This window comes from Coffea arabica, chromosome 6c (assembly GCF_036785885.1).
Source record: "Coffea arabica cultivar ET-39 chromosome 6c, Coffea Arabica ET-39 HiFi, whole genome shotgun sequence".
Lineage (NCBI taxonomy): Eukaryota > Viridiplantae > Streptophyta > Magnoliopsida > Gentianales > Rubiaceae > Coffea > Coffea arabica.
The window spans coordinates 63,396,669-63,417,032 of NC_092320.1; the positions used below are offsets into that span (position 1 = coordinate 63,396,669).

The 20,364-nt window shown below is 33.2% G+C and overlaps 1 protein-coding gene across 3 annotated transcripts; it reads right to left on the bottom strand.

The window, feature by feature from the left end:
* Positions 1-733: 733 nt before the first annotated feature.
* On the bottom strand, positions 734-6,248 carry LOC113691664 (uncharacterized). Of its 3 annotated transcripts, none has more exons than XR_011815567.1 (10): positions 6,059-6,248; positions 5,809-5,958; positions 4,785-4,934; positions 4,440-4,577; positions 4,204-4,327; positions 3,584-3,710; positions 3,344-3,473; positions 3,062-3,141; positions 2,863-2,985; positions 734-1,052 (listed from the first exon to the last, which is right to left on the bottom strand). XR_011815567.1 is itself a non-coding variant. In XM_072051726.1 (9 exons), the coding sequence occupies exons 5-9, from the start codon at positions 4,275-4,277 to the stop codon at positions 2,920-2,922; spliced, it is 477 nt and encodes a 158-aa protein (XP_071907827.1). In that variant the 5' UTR covers positions 4,278-4,327; positions 4,440-4,577; positions 4,785-4,934; positions 5,809-5,958; positions 6,059-6,248; the 3' UTR covers positions 2,750-2,919. The 3 variants fall into 3 exon arrangements, 1 of the variants encoding a protein (XP_071907827.1); XR_011815566.1 differs by lacking the exon at positions 734-1,052 and adding an exon at positions 2,453-2,734; XM_072051726.1 differs by lacking the exon at positions 734-1,052 and having other exon boundaries at positions 2,750-2,985.
* Positions 6,249-20,364: the final 14,116 nt, after the last annotated feature.

A 20,364-nucleotide genomic window follows, 5' to 3' on the forward strand; every position in this document is an offset into this window, starting at 1 on the left:
ATATATACTTTTTTTGAATAATCATTCTTTTAAATGACAATAAATTTAAATAAATAAATAAATAATCATTAGAAGACTAATTTAATCATGTCTAAAGTAGTTTCTTATTATTAGAAAATCAAATGAGGTGTTTTATTTATTAAAAAATGATAGTTTCTTATTATTAGAAAATTAAATGGGGTGATTTTATTTATTGAAAAAAAATGATGACATTATAGTTATGAGATGTGCAAGTTATCTAAAACACCAATAAAAAGAAGTGAATAGAAGTAGAGACATAAAAGAATAGGTGGGACTCGTATGAGCAAGAAATGAACTATTATCTCTTTATCAGGTATCTCTACTGCTTTTGCATAAAATTCTAATTTTTCCTATGTGCCATTTTTGTTGAATTTATTTTCGGTATTATAGTTAGTTTCAAAATTTTAGAAAACATCCATTTTCATGAATTATCACCTGATTTTTTGACTGACCATTGCTACAAAGCTGAAGTAATTTTTTATCTTGGGGATATCTCACATCTTTAAATCTTGTTGGCAAAGTGATTTGGATGACAAGAATGAAGAATATTATCAGCAACGTTGTTGCTTGCGTTTTGCTATATTCTTTGGTAGTTTTATCCATAGGACTAGCATTCTATCTCCAAATTAGTTTCATTTCTTATCACGGTTTCATTAACTTTATCTTGTTGCTAGTTGAAGGGAGTTTGAATCTATTTCCCTCGCTAATGGCTTTGTTGTCCAAGCATATACAAGATTTCATTCACCGGATTAGAGAGAAGAGGCTTCCATGTATGGCGGTTGGGATGACTAGATATGCGTTCCATAGAATTGTTGTGTCTGGAGAACCGATCACTGCCATCTGGCTATCGTGTGTGTTGCTGTTTACTATAAGTTTTCTGATACTATTTGTAGTAACTACAAGTCTTCAAAGTGTGTTGGATGCCATCTTAGCTGCATGCAGTTCCGCAACACTTGAGCTAGGATTGATGCATTACCATCCCATTGTCACGGATTGGTTAAAATACCTATCAACACAACATCCGTGCGACCCTAAAAACTCCAACTCTTTAGTATAATAGAGAAGTTAACAAGATAAAATCTTTGCATGCTTTAGAGAAATTAAAAAATAGAATGTTCTGCATATGTGCATTAAAAGAAAAATTATAGTCCTGATAATTCAAAAAAATTCTAAAATACTTACCTATATACTTTTTTTGAATAATCAATCGTTAAATGACGATAAATCTAAATAAATAAATAATTATTAGAAGACTAATTTAATCATGTCTGAAGTAGTTTCTTATTATTAGAAAATCAAATGAGGTGTTTTATTTATTGAAAAAAATGATAGTTTCTTATAATTAGAAAATTAAATGTGGTGATTTTATTTATTGGAAAAAAAATGATGACATTATAGTTATGGGATGTGCAAGTTATCTAAAACATCAATAAAAAAAAGAGAATAGAAGTAGAGACATATAAGAATAGGTGGGACTCGTAGGAATAAGAAATGAATTACTACCCCTTTATCAGGTATCCCTACTGCTTTTTCAAATGATTCTAATTTTTCTTATTTGCCATTTTTGTTAAAAATATTTTCATTATTATAGTTAGTTTCAAAATTTTAAAAACATCCATTTTCATGAATTATCATCTGATTTTTTTACTAACCATTGCTACAAAGCTGGAGTACTTTTTTATTTTGGAGTTATCTCACATCTCTAAATCTTGTAGGCAAGGTGATTTGGATGGCAAGAATAAAGAATATTATCAGCAACATTGTTGCTTGCATTTTGCTATATTCTTTGGCAGTTTTGCCCATAGGGCTAGCATTCTACCTTCAAATTAGTTTCCTTTCTTATCATAGTTTTATTAGCCTTATCTTATTGCTAGTTGAAGAGAATTTGATTCTATTTCTCTCGCTAATGGTTTTGATGTCCAAGCATATACAATATTTCATTCATCGGATTAGAGAGAAGAGGCTTCCATGTATGGCGGTTGGGAAGACTATATATGCGCTCAATGGTATTGTTGTTCTGGAGAACCGATCACCGTCGTCTGACTATCGTGTGTGTTGCTGTCTATTATGAGTTTTCTGATATTATTTGTAGTTACTACAAATGTTCATGATGTGTTGGATGTCATATTAGCTGCATGTAGTTCTACAATACTTGAGTTAGGATTGATGCATCACTATCCTATTGTCACGGATTGATTAAAATACCTATCAACACAACATCCATGTGACCCTAACAAATGAATGTTCTGCATAAACGCATTAAAAGAAAAATTACAGTTCTGATAATTAAAAAAAAAACTTTAAAATATTTACCTATATACTTTTTCGAATAATCAATCATTTAAATGACGATAAATCTAAATAAATAAATAAATAATCATTAGAAGACTAATTTAATCATATCTGAAGTAGTTTCTTATTATTAGAAAATTAAATGAGGTATTTTATTTATTGAAAAAAATGATAATTTCTTATTATTAGAAAATTAAATAGGGTGATTTTATTTATTGAAAAAAAAATGATAACATTATAGTTATGGGAGGTGCAAATTATCTAAAACACCAATAAAAAAAAAAGAGAATAGAGGTAGAGACATAGAAGAATAGGGGGACTCGTAGGTGTAAGAAATGAACTACTACCCTTTTATCAGATATATCTCTACTGCTTGACGACGAGCTCCGCCCTTCCCACCACTCAACACTACTTTCTCATTCTATAAAGGATATAATTGTCAAATTAAAGACATATAACAAAGAACTTTTGCAACCTGAAATGAAGTAAAACATAAAAAAAATATGCCAACCCAAAAACATGCAACAACAAGAGAAATTGATCACCTACCTTTTGCATAAATCTCTTGAGAGTGTCAACTAAGTCCTCATAAGAATCTAAATGTACCTACAGCTTCTTCAGTTTTCTCAGGATAGCAACACTTTTGTCCACATCATCTTCATAAACCCTATCCTGTTCAAACCAAAGAACTATGAATTCTCACGAATCAATAAGAAAGAAGAAGTGCATTAGACAAAAAAGAGTTTACCCATCTTTTATAACACTCAGGATTGTGATACAAAGATAGGACAAATAAGCCGGTTGCTTTGTCAGAAAGCTTTGCATTGCCTGCAAAATCAAAGTCTTGCATTGTACGAAACAGCAGTTTCCCTCAAACTTAAAACCACCCCCACAAACAGCTAGAAAAGCAATAAAGTTAAAAAGATTCTAAAATTTATCACCATAACCAAAAATCACATGCAAATGCAACCATTACTTTCCTATGATACATCTTCAACAACCATGAAGCATTATTTTACACGACGGTTACCTCCTCCAATAGCGCGCCAAGCAAGATCTTGAATTTGAATAGCAAGCTGCTTTCTTGAGTCACTCCCATTTACACCAGCAACAGCTACACATCGCAGTGTGGGATAGATTGTCTCAAATCTATCAGTTTCCTTTATAAAATACCAAGACAGAAACTGTTTAACATGCATCCTTCCATAGTCCTAATATCAAGTGCTGTAGCTTAAAAAGAAGAAATCAGTCATGTTTTCTTGACTTCTACCTCAACTGGAGCTGAAGGGAATGCCAGATGTAGCAATAACTCCAATGCCGAAGCAGGAAGTAAACGCTCCCCTTTTCTCACATAACCACTCACCAAAACTTGTTCTGCGTTTGGCACTGACAAAATACTACAAAGGAGAACAAAAAAACAAGAGCAAATGTTGTATTAGAAATGGCTCCAAAAATGCACTACACTACAGGCTAAAATTAGTGGTCATCTATTAGTCTTGATATTTAGCAATAGCATAATCTGAATGTACACTAGCCTTGATGTTTAGCACTAGCATTTTAAGAACACCGGAAAGAGTATTAAGAGAGTGAGAGTTTAGATGTAGGCATCAAACTCATCAGCTAGAAGTTTTAAGCACTCTGCCTCTTCTGTGAAGTAATCACCTGTACAGAAATGGTGCTCCCCCCACATCCTCCCCTAAAAAAGAAAAAAAGGCTCATTCCGCATCCCTCCTTTTGCAACACCGTACCTCAAAATGCTTCTCTAGGGTGCTAAGTGAGATTGATAGAAACCTCAAGCGACGCTTCCCATATCATCCCAAAAAATATTAGCAAGTCTTTTGCACTCCTTACAAAAGAATTACACAAAACCATAAATTACATTTAACGTACCTTTCCACCACTTGTAAAACCAATTCCTTGGTCTCTGGACTTGGATTTGATTTCATACCCAAGAGGGGCAGCATCTCCCGCGCCCATATGTACAACCCCAGCGTAAGATCTCCTCGGGGGTTGCCTGCACAAAGAACCTTTGGCATCAAATGCATAGTCAAAACAACATATGACAAAGCATATCATTTATGTAAACATTTAGTTGGAAACAACTTAGGAATTGTCATCTATTTTACCTGCATAGTCATCCACACAAACACTGGAAGCTTACTTTCACCGTGGTACCTTGAATTATCCTTCCAAATTGACAATATAGAAACCAGAACATCCGGTTTCTATTGCAATATCAGCGATACTACTAGGAACATAACGACCTGCAACACAATATAATGTCAGGAAAGAACAAGTAAACATTGTCAATATCATATTGCAATTGTAGATACAACACTGGTCATACATGTAAGAATTATGAGATTACAGTAGAGATAAGTAAAATTACAAGACATTTTTCAAGCTGGTTAATAAGGTTGAAACAGCGATACAAATCACATAAAAAGCCAAACGAAGGATTGGATATATACCTGACAATTTGAGCCACCGGAACCAGCTTTTTGACCTTCCAAGCCAGCAACAATGCAGTCTAACGCTCGTAAAACAGTTGCCTTGAGTGCCTCATTAGATCTGTGCTGGATCTAGCTAACTGCTAGCTGACGTACCTCATGAGGAATATTCTGTCAAGTGAAAATACAGACTTTTCTAAGCTCACGAATAACACTATTTTACACACCAAGAAACGAGGTCAGATTTGCCTTGCATCACATGGGGAAATGGGGGAGGATAAGAAATGATCTCGACTTTATATATGTCAAATTCCACAAATCTGGACTGCATCAAACAAGGAAGAAAAATATTTGAAGTTCTGAATAAAAAGGGCAAAGACCGCTTTTCTAACAATGTCATTGATGTTTTAAACAACCTTTGACCCTATTTGTCGTTTGATAGACAAAAATCAATGAACTTGAGTAACTTCTAAGAGGGTCAATAGTATACATAGTGGTAGTACAAAGTTTTCTAGTACTGTTTGACTTCTCTAAGCCATGTTTCAATTTCATAATCCATTCTACTATTATCTCAATGCCTAAGGGACCTATTACAAGATGTAAATACGCAGGCTGTTTGTAAGTACCCAAAATGCAGTGTATTCGGCTAAGGAAAACTTTCCTTCTGCAGATCCAACTATCAAAACTATCCTGCTAAAGTGAGACCTAAGGACAACATTTTCAGAAGAAGTGATGCAACTAAACACAAGAAGCTTTGGATATCACCTACAGTAGAGTAAAAGCATACTAAAGAAAATGCAAAGAGAAAATTTTTAACGGCGTTCAGTCAATATGCATGAAAAGCTGAACAGAAATGGTATCTATATTGCTAAGTCCTTTCTGACCTTATCAGATGTTAAGTAGAATGCAGACACAAAACTTAATATCAGTATCCTTCTAACATCATATCATTCAAACGTCTCAGTACAAGCCAAAAATGAAAAAAGAAAAAAAAAATCAACAACACAAGACGAACGACGAAGAAAGCAAAAACAAACCAACTTACTCGATCAATTGTATCTGCCGCCAACTCATTGAATAGTTTCAGCCAAGGTGTTTGAGGTGGGCGCCGCACAGCTGAAAATACCCCTTCCAAGTGATTTGTGATTTTGATTAGCCCAGTGTCTTCTTGTAAATGTTGGGATCCATTAGATGCCTGCAGTATTTGGGACGAAGGGGAAAAAATTAAGAAAAGGAACAAACTCCTAAGCCGTAAGAACAATACTCGGACAATATAGATGATAATAAAATCTGACCAAAGTGAAGGAAAGAAAAGACGCCAATTCGGCTCCTTCTGCACTCCCATTTGTCTCCATCGTCGCCATGGCTCTCCCCTCGTTCTCAAGCTGCTGCTGCTGCTGGTTCTTCCTATTCTTTCTCTCCTTCTTCTTCTTCTTCTTTTCCTTCTTCTTCTCCGCCTCCTCAAATGATATGGAATCCATCTCGTCTAGGGCTTATTCTCTCTTCTTCTTCTTCTTTTTTTAATTTTATTTTATTATTTTAAGTTTTTTGACCCGCGCAATTTGGTTCCTGTGTTTTGAGCAGGAGTAATTGCGTATACTGGGTGGGGGCAATTCTGGTACTCCAACTTCCAGTTACCCCTTTTTGGCCTACAGTAAATTTGAACTTAGTACTACTTTGGTGGGTTTTAATTTTGTGGAGGACATAAATAGGTCATTCTTAATTTTGGCGAAGTGTGATTAACCCATGCCAAAACTAATTTTAAACTTAAAATGCAGCATGCAATTGTAGACAAGTTGATTTCATCAATATTGATAAGGTGAGTCGCATGATCCGTTAGAAGTAATTATTCAACTAGCATTTTGTCCTGAGCTATGCACGGGTTTATATTTCAAATCAAAATAATATTATATATATATGACTAATAATTTCAAAGAAGTGTATGCTTAATATGTTGAAAAAAATTCAATTTATGAGCACAAAGCAAACTCTTTTAATTTTAATATCCTAAATAAGTTGGAGCAAAAACTTGCTTACTTATTGTCTGTCAATAGCTGAAAACAATTTGAATTAAATAATTTAATCTGTACTGATTTAAATGGTAGAGGAATTGTTAACCCATTTAAGAAGAGGGTCAGATCGGGTGGTAAGGTGAGAAAGATTTCTAAAAAAAAAAAACTATTTATGAATATTTGACGAATGATATCATGTTATACCCATATATCAAAACTTATAATATAAAACTATAAATTATAACCAACTTATTTTTTTTATTTTTTGAAAAAAAAAATTCTCCTATATTGTGCCCCTAATATTAAAATTAGTAATTTTCATAAAATTTAATGTAGATTTCAAAAAAAAAAAATCTTTGTAATATGTGTTTTTAAAGTTTTCAAAGTTGTTAAAAACCATCATGCTTTCCCACATTCTTACCTATCGGTTGGCTACCAATTGCCTTGTACGATCTTTTTGTACCTTCTACCATAGTGCCAGTTCTCTATTATTTTTTTGTCATCTCTGCCATACCCCTATAATGTCCTTTCTTCTTCTCCCCGTTCCCCACCCATTCTTATAACTTATATTTCATTTTCAACCTTTCCCGCCACTTTTTAATTTCTCACCATTCCCTTCCCCCCACTTTTAGCTTCCTATCCCTCCTACCAAATATATTTAACTTTACATACCATAATATGAAAATCATATAAAATACAAATTGATTACGATGATTGCAATTATTGGTGTCTAAAAATGCAAATGAAAAACTATTAATGTCTTATAATACCCCCAAGTACTACAATATATATATATTTATATATTTATGCTGTGTGTGTGTACGCAAACAAAGCATAGCAATTACATATTTACATATGAAGGCAGCAATCATAAGACTACATAAGATAATCAATGATAACCAAAGCTACCCTTAGCATTTGGGTAGTTTAAATTTGAATCATGGTCAAATTTGAATCAGATAGATGCAAATTAAGTAGTTAATAGTTTAGGGTCAAATGTTCTATATCTTTCTTTTAAACTGTAATGTTATTTCTTTCTAAAATTTTGGTAGAACTGATGTTGTTATTAGTATTATTATTATTCATCAAAAATGAATAGTTCAAATAGAAATTTCCATGTTAAAAGACTAGTTGTAGTTTATTTTTTATTTAGTGATTTCATAATTTAGGTTTCATGAACGGTACCATTCTTGATTTTTTAAATCCATGACTAGTAAATATTATTTCCATTTTGTTGTATACATAATTTTGCCCTTTTAGTTAGGATTATTAAGTTAAAGAATAAAATATTGTTATTTATTTTTTAACTTTTAGTAGGTTTGGTGATGTTTTCTCTTTATTTATCCTTCCAATAATAAACTTCAAACAGAATTCCTATATAAGTGGCGTCACTTCTTACTTATTTAAAGTAAAAAAGGCATGAAAGCATGTTATATTTATTATCTCTTATTATGGTCTTGTGTAGAAGTCTTAAATTTTTTTTGAGCTTCGTAGAAGTCTTAATTGGAGTAAAATGGTAAGTAACGAATGGCAATCAAGAAATGTGATGAGTTGAAATTAATCAAATTAAATTAGTGGCAGAACATGCGCACTAATCAAATTAAATGGTACGAAACATGTATACTAATGAGTTAAAATCGTATTTCAATTGTAAAAGATGACATGCACATCCACAGCAACTAACAATTTGAAATGAAATGATTTTAAAAATAACTAACCATTTCAAATGTGAAGAGTAAATGCGGGAGCTGAGAGAACTATATTTTATAGGCTCAATTAAATGTAAAATGCTAGAAAAAAAAGATTTAGGAATTTGGAGGTGTGTGTGAGAGTTGTTTCTCAAAATCCCTTCTCAAATTTATATAGATATAGATAGTGATTTCTTTATTCCACTTTTCTTTTACATTTTCAAGCCTTTTTCAGACTAATATTCTAATTTATTGATGGCAATGCAGGGATAATTTGAAATTTAAAATATTTATTCTTTTTTGGTTTTAAAATAGTTACTTCTTTTCTTATTTTAAAATAGTTATTCTTTAATATACATTTTAATGTTGATTTTGCTTATAGGGGCTGACTTGTAACATTAAAATGCAAAATAAGGGAGGTAAGAACATTGAGAATGCTAGTGGTACTAGATGAAATCGTCAAAATTCCGAGGAAAAGGTTTTCAAAATTATCCTTTCTAATGTACTCTACTCCTATAATTTTATCATTGGCTGTGTCACCTAAGATAGAAAGAAGGGATAAATTCAGAAACCTACCTCGAGGTTTCTGACAATTTTACTACCTCTTCTGAAAACAAGTATTTCTTCTTCTTTGTTTTTGAGAAGTGACATACTTGGGGGGCGTTTGGTTCAAGTTTAGGAATTGGAATTGTAATTGGAATCATAGACTCTGGTTTTGGAATTAAAACTTTTCATTCCAATATCTTGCTTGGTTCACACATTGGAATTAGCATTATTCCAATTCCTGATGCTTGGTTTGATGAGTGTTTCGGAATTAAATGCAATTAAATTCCAAATTTACCCCTGATATAACAATTCTTCTAAAACAAAAGAATTACACATACGACAAATTAACATTTTCATAATTGTAACTACAATAGTTATTAACTTTTTGATAAAACATAAAAAAATCATAAATAATAAAAAAATTAATACCAGAAAATAAATATAGTGGCTGCATTAACAAGGAGTAAATTCCCAAAAAAAGAAGTTTTTAAACAATCACCCAAAAGGTGACGATTTTTGAGTCTCTTCCCAAAGGGTAAAAAATGCATCCAAGGAATGTGTTCTTCCAAATAAAAATGCAACTTTCAAATACGTTATTTTATGTTTTGGAAATTTATTTAAATATGAAAAATTGGTTAAATAGCCCATAAGATACCAGCTCTTTATGGAAAACTGGCAGGTTTTGTACCAGCTTTATGGAAAAAATTGATTAAATAGTGCCCAAAGGAAAACTAGTATGTTTTGTATTTAACATAAATTAAATATGTGAAAGTTAAAAAAACAAAATTGCCCATAAGATACCAGCTCTTTAAGGGAAACTTACAGGTTTTGTAGTATGTTTTGTACCAACTCTTTATGGAAAACATACCAACTCTTTATGGAAAAAATTGAATAAATAGCGCCCAAAGGAAAACTAGTATGTTTTGTATTTAACATAAATTAAATATGTGAAAGTTAAAAAAAAAAAGAAATTACTCATAAGATACCAGCTCTTTATGGGAAATTAGCAGGTTTTGTATTTAATACGCTATTTAACCAATTTTTTATATTTAAACAAATTTACGAAAATTAAAATAACGTATTTGAAAGTTGCATTTTTATTTGGAAGAACGCATTTGTTGAATGTGTTTTTCACCATTGGAGAAGAGACTCAAAAATTACCAGCCTTTAGGAAGTTAGTTTAAAAACTCTTTCTTTTTGGAAATTTACTCCATTAACAAGTCATTTGTGGTTCCTATATTAGATAATGATATGAAATAGATCTCTCCTTACATATATGAACAAAAGAAGGAGACTCAAATCACAAAAGCTAACCATACCAAATACAAGTCAATTGTCTAATCCAGTCGAGAGTGCCACTCAATGTCCACAATCTCCAAAAGACTAATCATATAATCATCTAACAATCACCATAACAAAAAGAAATTGCCATCAAATCATCACTTTCCAGCTAACAATAATTTTACTTCAGCGAGTAGATGGAGGATAAAGGAGGTTAATTACATATTGTCGTTTCATTTCTGCAGGAAGATTGTAGAACACATGAAGCTTGGAAATCTGCTCCGAAAGTATGTTGGCTGCATTCATTACATCTCCACTCGGTAAAGCAAGTTTCATTAACTTAGCAACAACTTGATCTCTTCTATCGGAGATCGATTGCTCACGTTTATCCTCATTTGACATGGCTGCTGCCATAGTTGTGAAATTAGCTTGAATTCCCTGCACGAAATTTCCAAATTTGCTGGTGAGAAGTTGCAATGATGCATCAAGATCACCCCTTGTTGTTGATGCAGATTTCATTTTTTTTGACACATTTGCAATGGGAGGGGATTGTTTCTTTTGTTTCTTGGAATTTCTTGTACTTGTTGAGCTTGGTTGAGTTGATTGCTCTATGGAATTTACTTCATCTTCTTCTACCTTATCATTATCCGAGTTTGACATAGCATCAAGCCCTTCATGTCCTTCCTCCAAATTTTGGACATCTTCCATATCTTGGACAGCTTGTGCAAAATCTTCAGCAACATTTCCAGTGGCTCTGTCTCTTCCATATACAATTTCAAGATCTCCTAAATATGGAAATTTGACATCCCAAAGGCCCTTCGCATCCTTATGAGTCTAGAGATAGAATAGAAAGATAAATGATAATCTTAATAAAAGGTTGAAAAAGAACATATCAGAATGTAAAAAGTAATCAATTTCTTACCTTGCACCAATCATCATACCACTGTTTTTCACAAGAAATCTTTTTCTTAGCATCATTCCAACTACAACCACTTTCTTTGCACATTTCAACAATTGCATGGAACCTATTTTTCAGCCACTTAACTTTTGATTCAATATGTGGGCTGACTTGTTTGGTAAAAGTAGGTTGCTTACGCAAGATAATTTTAAGCAATTCGCTCATATTATTATTTTTAAATCCTCCATCTGATTTCCACATTGGATCACAAGCCAACTCTTGCAAAGATTCTATGAGCACTTTTACCTCTTCACCAGTCCAAAAATATTTATTTTTCCCTCTTCCACGTACAATTTCATCATTCTCCATCCTATCATTTAGAAGTCAACCCATATATATCAATTAATTTTGATACACAATAGCATATAACTGAAATTTATAATATAACAAAACACATAAAAGAACATACAATTAAAAGTCAATCCAAATTTAAAAGAACATACATCAAGTGTCAATCTAATTCACAAATCCACTAGTAGAGTACATCAAATGTCAATCTAAATTTAATGCGTCTAAGAGCTAAACATCCATTCATAGCTAAATACTAAGTCCAGCCCTCCAATTGTCAAACATTTCATGTGCTAAATTATTTCTAAAATTTGTCCATTGATCACTTGGCAAAATAGTGGATATGCACTCTACTTCTTCATCACTGTCTTCATCTTCACTTTCATTTTCTTCACTTTGTAGTAATTCTTGTGGATCAAAAGCCATGAACTTCCTTATCAAGTTGTGCAGCAGACAACATGCCATAATTATTCGCACTTGTGTTTGAATTGGAAAAAATGAAGGGGATGCTAGAATCTTCCACCTTCCTTTAAGCAATCCAAAACATCTTTCTATGATATTTCTAGCTTTAGAATGTTTCATGTTGAAATATTCCTCTGGTGTTTGTGGTCGATAACCATTGAATTCATTAAGGTGATATCTTTGCCCTCGATAAGGGGCAAGAAATCCATCAGCATTACAATATCCAGCATCCACCAAGTAATAACAACCTTCAAAATTCAATCATGTACAAATTAATACTAGACTACCTTATTTTCGAAAAAAAATTGATTGAATGGTATTGAATACTGCAATATATGTTTACCTTGTGGGACTCTAAGACCATTTGGTCTAGAGATAGCATTTCGAAGCACACGACCATCATGTGCCGAACCTTCCCAACCAGGCAAGACATAGATAAATTGCATATTAGGAGAACAAATCCCTAATACATTCATTGCAATACTTCCTTTTCTCGTTCGGTATCTTGATTTTTGTTCGGTGGGTGGTGTCACATCTATTAATGTTCCATCTAAGGCACCTAAACAATTCTATTTTAACAAAAATAAAAAATATAAATGAGTTAAAATGTCTATATTGGATAGTTTAGATGAAAACATACATTTTATTAAATGATTGTATTTTAATATTTGAATTACCTTAAAACATTTCCATCTCTCATCTGTGCAATCTTCGGTAATAGGCTCAGACTTCTTAAGTAATATAGTATGCAATTTCAAAACTGCTAGGAGACAAAGATTAAATTGACGACTCACCGTTTCTCTACTTCTCCAAAATAGACCACAAATTGTTCTACTTTTCTTGTGGTGAGGCAAAACATATACAAACATGGCAACAATTTCTTCGATTGACATGTTTCTTGTAGCTTTCAAACCTCCAGTGTCTCTAATCATTTCACATAATATCCCAAATATTCGTCTATCCATACGAAGTTCGCTAATACAATAAGCATCACTATCCCTAGTCAAATTGAATAAGTGTTGTATGCGCTCAGTGACTTTTTCTTCTTTTGATTTTATTTGGCGTCTTCTACTTTTGAGATGTATGAATATTAACTGGTACCACATCATAAACAGTGCAATAACAACCATTATCATTCCTGATAAAATCTGGTTTTGCCCTCGATATTTTTTGCGTCTTCTGTTTTCAATAGGCAAACGTGGCATCTTTGTCTACATAACAATATGACAACCAAACGTAAGTATTCACCAAACTAGATTACGGCATCAAAATCTTCAAATGCATTAAACATCAATTGATCTTATTAAAAGGGCCTAGAAATGCATCATACATCCGTAAACACAATGATGTATAGATATAAATAAGCATAAACAAATGAAATTGATGGTTGAAACTTGAAATCCTAATGTACGAATAACTATGAAACTGAAAGCTATTCAAGCAGACAATTTTACAAACAGGTACAGGGCATGTAGAAACCCACCCAAACTATACCAGTATTCACGGATCAAATAACCAAAAGATCAAGAATTGATTGACCTCCATTGAATGCGTAATCCAAGAAAACACATTAAAACCATAAAAATGACAAATCTAGTGACATTAACATTTATCTCACCAAAAAAAAGAACAAAATAATGTATTTGTTGAAGTAAGTGAATTAAAATACATGTATTACAACAAAATACATGGATTAAAAACATGTATTATTCTCACCAATAATAGTGTATTTGTTGCGGAAATAATTTCTTATTGGATTTTGTGACAAAAGAATATGAATTCATGGAAGGAAGACTTTTTGCAAAACTGAGACAGATTGTGTAGCGTGAGTGGAATAAAAGTGAGAAGGTGATGGGTCCAGAGCATAGCATTTTGGTCCAATTAGTGTTATTGTATCAGATTCCCTTCTTTTCTTCTTTATTTTCAGCTACCCAGTGAGTAGCCTGAAAAAACAGAGAAGAAGAAAGAGAAAGCTTGCATACGAAAAGAAAATTGCAGAGGCAAGGGAGTTTGTAATCCACTGACCTGGGATCAAGGAATTCACCCTAGTAGAAGACACTTCAACTCTAGAATTCGTTGTCCAAGGAGAGTCGAAAGCCACTGATCTTTATGGTTGTCCAACCGGTGAAATAGAAAAGGTAGAAAATCTGATGAAGAAGAAGAACAGAAGGTGCGGCGTGTAATGAAGAAAAAAAGAGGGTAGGTTCGTCATAAATATTTTTGCTCGGGAATGAGTTGAGGGTTTTGTCCAAAACCTCCCAATTACTCAGGAATGGTGAAAGTCCGATTTTTTAGAAATGATTCCAGAAATTGCATTCCAATAGACTTAACCCAAGCAACAAATAAGGGGTTCATTCCATTATTTGATTCCCAAACCCTTTAACCAAGCAGCCCCTTGATTGTAATACAATTATTGAGACAAAGAATGCTGAATTTTTTGAACATATTTTTTCACTGTCAAATAAAATTTCTCATGCACTTGTTGAAAAAAATAAGGAGACAACCTCTAATGAGGGGTTGAGAATGAGTAAAAGGCCAAGAAAAGAATTTTTCTATGGGAATGATTTTCAAACCTTTCTTGTTGACAATGATCCTTTAACGTATTTTGATGCAATTTATTCTTCTGATTGCAAGTTTTGGAAAGAAGCAATTAAATCTGAAATTGATTCTATTTTGAAAAATAAAACGTGGATTTTGGTAGACTTACCCCCTGGTGCAAAACCTACCGGTAACAAATGAATTTTTAAAAGAAAATATAATTCTGATGGTTTTATAGAAAAATACAAGACTCGTTTAGTAGCAAAAGATTTTTCTCAGAAACAAAATATTGACTATTTTGACACGTTTGCACCAGTAACAAGAATTTCTTGTATTCGTGTTTTATTTGCCTTAGTTTCTATCAATAAACTTGTTGTTCATCAAATGGATATCAAAACAGCTTTTTTAAATGGCGATTTAGAATAAGAAATTTATATGTTTCAATCTGAAGGATGTATTGTATCTGGACTAGAAAATAAAGTGTGTAAATTAATTAAATCTCTTTATGGCCTAAAAAAAGCTCCTAAATAGTGGCATAAGAAATTTGATCAAGTATTGATAAAAGACGGTTTTCGTCTGTAGAAGTGAATAAATGTGTATATGAATGATCAATATGTGATAATTAGCCTATATGTAGATGACATGCTTATATTTGGTACAAGTGTAGAGATTATTAATAGTACTAAATATTTCTTATCTTCTAATTACTTTTTAGTATTGAATCAATGTTTACGAATCTCATATTTACACTTAAAAATAAAAAATCTTAAAAAGTACTTTAAGAGACGAAGAGAGTGAGGAAAAAAAAATAAAAGATAAAGAGGAGGAAAAAGGAACAGTGATTGTAATTGAATATTTTTTTACCAACAGCTCCTAATTCTTAACAGATTCATAAAAGGGAAATTGGCAACTATTTAACAAAGAGTGGACATTAAAAAAAAAAAAACAAAGACTGAACATCATAGATTCATAGGTTTCAATTTAAATGACCAAAATATCCAAGTGGGATATCTCAATCAACTTCCACCAAAATGAATCCCTCCTCTCTCTGTCACTCTTTCAATTTTCCACCACCATTAACCCCATAACCACTACCCACAACCCGCTACCTTCCTCAACAAAACGCCGATACTACCTTGATGCAAAGCCAGAGGAAGCAGAGATACAGGCCCAATGTTATGATAGGATTCTTGCTATAATTATGTGACGACCAGAGCTAGCAGCCTCAGTGGGGGCGGGCAGCAACGGATGCTCAGATTTGGTACCTCATAATAGATTTTTGCTTGGATGCTTACTACAGCTAGCCGAATAAGGGTGATCTTGCGGAAGAACAAAGGGCAGCCGAACTCCTTTCAAAATGAAGTCGGCCGTCCAAATAATTATAGCAGATAAAAAGGCTGAATTGCAATTCACGTACTGAGTTTGGATTGGGCATATGATGTCCTATTTTTTAAGAATTAAAGTGGGAATTGACCATGATGAATCGAATTCATCCAATCCTTGTTTACTGTTGCCAGTTCATCCTATTAGTTGTTCCTCAGATTGATCAATGAATTCAGAAACTAGCAGCTTCAATCAATGTTCTCCTCCTTGCAAAACATCTTGGTAAAGCCAAAAATGACACGAGCAAACCAAGGTTGGTCAACACAGCATGAAAAAAATTCAGCTCTTGGACGATTAAAATTTCAGCATTCTCACTCTCATAGCTAGGAAGAATTTGGAATTCAAGAAAAAAAAAAGACAGACACTTGAGAATTTTGATATTCTTGACTTGATCCATGACTACGGCCTCGAAGCAATTTCGTCCAGGGGAAAACGGTTGCAACATAATAAGAATGCAACACCGCAAAACTTGAGAATCCTTACCATACGACGGTGCCACCTTAGAGATGATGCCACAATTCTTAACACCTCCTCGCAATGCTTGTCTGCCTTACTGAATATTGCTTGACGCTTAACATCCATCCCACCATTCAATGCTTTCCCATTCTGTGAAAAATATACTAATAGAATGTTGGCAACCTCGTATCAAGTAAAACATCAACTTAGTTAATAGAATGTTGAATATCACAGGAGTCCTTAATTTACTAGCTAGAATACCGTCAGTCCGAACACTTTTATCTTATATATCCTTGTACTTTAGATGTAAGCATAAAAAAGACATTTCATGTTTATACTTTTCCAGTCCTAAATCAGCTAGCACAACCCTCCAAGATAGTCCTCCTGAACAACTATACAAATTATGACAATGAATGAGCAACCTTGTAGAGGAGCCGCTATTCATCTCCAAGGTCATGCAGGAAGCTATTGGTCTTGCCCACAGGCTTATGGCCTATAATTAAGTTAGAGAACCAAGGGAATGACGTAATTCTAGCGAATTTTGAACTTTGTTTCACAGCATATGCATGACAATGGAATACAAAGCCCAAGTCTAACACAAGTTTATGACTTTCCCCTCTGGCAAATACTTGCTGTTCCCAAACTTCCAACTCTTCGAATGAAACCCTTGGAAAACCTTCGCCTGTGTTCAAAGGCCATGCTCTGTCTAGGCTTCAACTAACGGTTTCACGAGTCTAATTTTATGAAGCTCTGAATACAACTAAACTGCAAACACTTGCTACTCTAAATTATGAACTATTTTATCACTACAGACAAGTGCCCAATGCATGGGATTGAATTCAGCAACATGCCAACTTTAGGAAAGATTTTGATGACAATAAATTTATTCTATGATAATTGGACTACTCTACATTTTACGAACTATTTTTGCTTTCAGTGTTCACACTAATCCAGCTTCACAGTTCACGGGACTAAGAAGTGTATGGTAAAGTTTTAAGGTCTATTCTGAATTTTTAACAGAATGTACAGTACCAGTTACGTACAACTAGAGCCTCTTTTTATTTTTTGGAGGACAAAAGGAAAATGAAAATATTACTGGGATGCTACTGGCAGAAAGCCGAAACGTTTGGCTGCCTAATAGACATTAGTTTAGAATTTAATCCTTTTGCTTTTCTTAAGCAACGTAATTTTTGTCTTGGAAAATTTTGATAATAATTGAAAGAATGAATTTTTGTGAGAGGAGTTCAAGCAGCTCCCTGTGCATGTTACCTCCGGGCTCCATCCATCCTTACTCCTTACTAACAATTTATGGAACTCTGCATGACGCCTTGTGTTTGAGCTTCTGCAACTTTAATTTCATCCTTCTTGCGATTCTGCTTGTGAAAGATTGCATCTTGATGGGCCTGTTTTGTCTTAATTGTTGCCTTCAATGCATTTCATCTGTGATCTAGGACATGACCACGTGCGAATTTTCTTTATCATTATATCATACCTTCAATAACTCTCCTCCATTTGTTCACCTAATCTGTGATTCTTGTTGGTTATTAGCTTAACCATATAGGGTCAAGATGGCTAGTGATAATTCAGCCAAAAAAATGTTAAAGGTCTTATTTCTGGTTCGTATGTTACCATAAATCTGTTGATCATCGCCGCATTTATAACTTTTCACGCGAGATAGACAAGATAGAAAATCACAAAAAGTGGAAGAGAAAAAAGTGACTTTTGTTTCTTTTTCTTTAATTTTTTGAGATCCAATTAGTTAAGATGTGTGTTATGTATGGAATGAGGGTTAATATAATTATTTTGTAATTATCAAGGGAGGTAAGTGATATTTTAAAAATTTTAAGGGTGCTAAGTGCTATTAAAAGAAACCTCAGGGGTGGTTTCTGATATTATCCCTTTTTGTAATTACTCTTTTTTAGCAGTAGCAGTCATCAAAACTCTTTTTGTTCTTTGAAAGTATTTTTCTCTAAATTGCCATTGGTTGTGCGTGCATCCCCATGTTTCTCTCTCCCTTCTTTCTAGACAAACTCTTTAACCAAAACTTCATTCAACCCTCCCATGAGCGAGAGATTAGATTTTTCTAACACTTCCCACTGGAGAAGCCCTCTCTATAATTACAACCAAGAATTTCTTCTCTTCTGGTATTGTCTAATGAGAGTTTTCTGCTTTCCTAAACTTTTCAAGTGAGAATTTTCTTCCCTCTTAAGATTCGGAGTGAGCGTTTTAGGTAATTTTTTAATTTTTCTTTTATTGGATCCGAATTTTTTCAAGTTTTGCTTATCGAATCTAGAATTTTTTGAATCCATTCAACATATCTCACCATAGAGTTGAAACAGCTAAACAGTTAATCAACAAATTTGATAATTGAAAACATACACAGATATTCGTGAAATTACAATTATTTTATCTTATTTTTTAAATTTGAAACTTTATAGTGTAATTTTTACGTATTCTTCAGATCTGCAATATCCATTCTTTAGATATTCTCTTTGATATCTGTATATGTTTGATAATGTAACTTCTATCATTAGTGCAAATCTTAATGAAATCATAATGCTTTATCAAAAAAAATTTTATTAAATAACCCAGACAAAAAATTCGATGAAGGGTTATAGCTGTTAATTATAATTCCGGTTGTTATTTTTCCCATTTGAATGGACCAATGAATTGAACAATCAAGTAGCTCTATAACATCTTCAGGAACTGAAAGGATGAATGCTTGGGCAATAAGGGGTATACATAATTATTCAACCATTACTTCTAACATACATGAGAAAATTACAAAAAAAAAAAAAAAAAAAGCAACTCTATTGTTAGATGCAAGGAATCCATCCTAGACGGATGACTGAAGCCCAATAATCCCTGCAGAACACAAAATGAGAAATCAAACATTGAGCCACCATATACATGGAGGAAAGAATGGCTGGCTCAAAGACATTGCGGGCTGTGTGTATGTAAGCGTTGGGGAGGACAAGGAGGGAAAGGGGAAGGTGTGGGGGAAGCAAACATCCCTGATATCCAGGTGTAGGGAAGCGAATATTAGCTCTTCAATAATCCATCCCAAAACGCCAATCTTCCACTCTAAATATCATTCAATAGAGTTTGAAAAATTAAATCTTGGAAATGTTCAAAAGGGAAACAAAAAATTGGTGACCTCTCTTCCAGGCATCTTTTCTATTTTCTGAACACAGGGAACTTCCAGCAAGTAACTAGTTACTATACTTTCTTTCTCCTCATTGTAGGCAAAACTTGTTGAGTATCTCATCATCATAGATTGGTGCCCATGCAACAATTGCAATTATTCTGTGCATGTTGTGCGGTAAGTGCTAGGATGGAGAGGGAGATAGAAAGAACTGTTGTGTATTTTAACATAGATTGGTGTCCATCCCACAATTTCCACTATTCTTTGTATGTTCTGTCGGTGACCGCTAGGGGACAGAGATGATAAAAGTAAAAGCTAGTTTTAAATGGTGAAATCATATAAATATATACATGGGTTTCAAACAAAATTATTAGTTTTAAACCCTTATATATATCTATTGAATAACATGCGTAAAACTATGATTAGCATGTTTAGATGAAATCCAATAGAGATAAATTACGTGTTATTTGTACTGTTCAGATAAAATCAAATAGACATATACGTGGGTTTATAGAAAAAAAGCTATTTATACACATGATCAATGAGGAATGAAAAAATTCATTTTGAAAAATGTGAGAGATGGAAAAATTCATTTTTTGAAATGTGAGGAACAAAACAATTCATTTTGTAAAAAGTTAGGGACGAAAAAATTTATTTTGTGAAATGTGAGGGACTATGAATCAGATTATGTAAAAAATTGATTTGACAATTTTGTCATTCAAAAATGATCACATGCAAGTCACGTGGTGAATTCCGGCCAAAAACTAGGCAGAAACCTAGGTAGGGACCAAATTTGGTTAATTTGAATTTGTAAGGGACGTAATTACACTTTTAAAAGTGAGGG

Bases quoted from the DNA above. Each gene is read 5' to 3' on its own strand.
- LOC113691664 (XM_072051726.1), bottom strand. From the start codon at position 4,277: ATGCTGCCCCTCTTGGGTATGAAATCAAATCCAAGTCCAGAGACCAAG. The intron at 3,711-4,203 runs GTACGTTAAATG...TCTCCTTTGTAG, and splicing joins GTTTTACAAGTGGTGGAAAG to TATTTTGTCAGTGCCAAACG. The intron at 2,986-3,061 runs GTAAACTCTTTT...TGGTTTGAACAG, and splicing joins CTGAGTGTTATAAAAGATGG to GATAGGGTTTATGAAGATGA.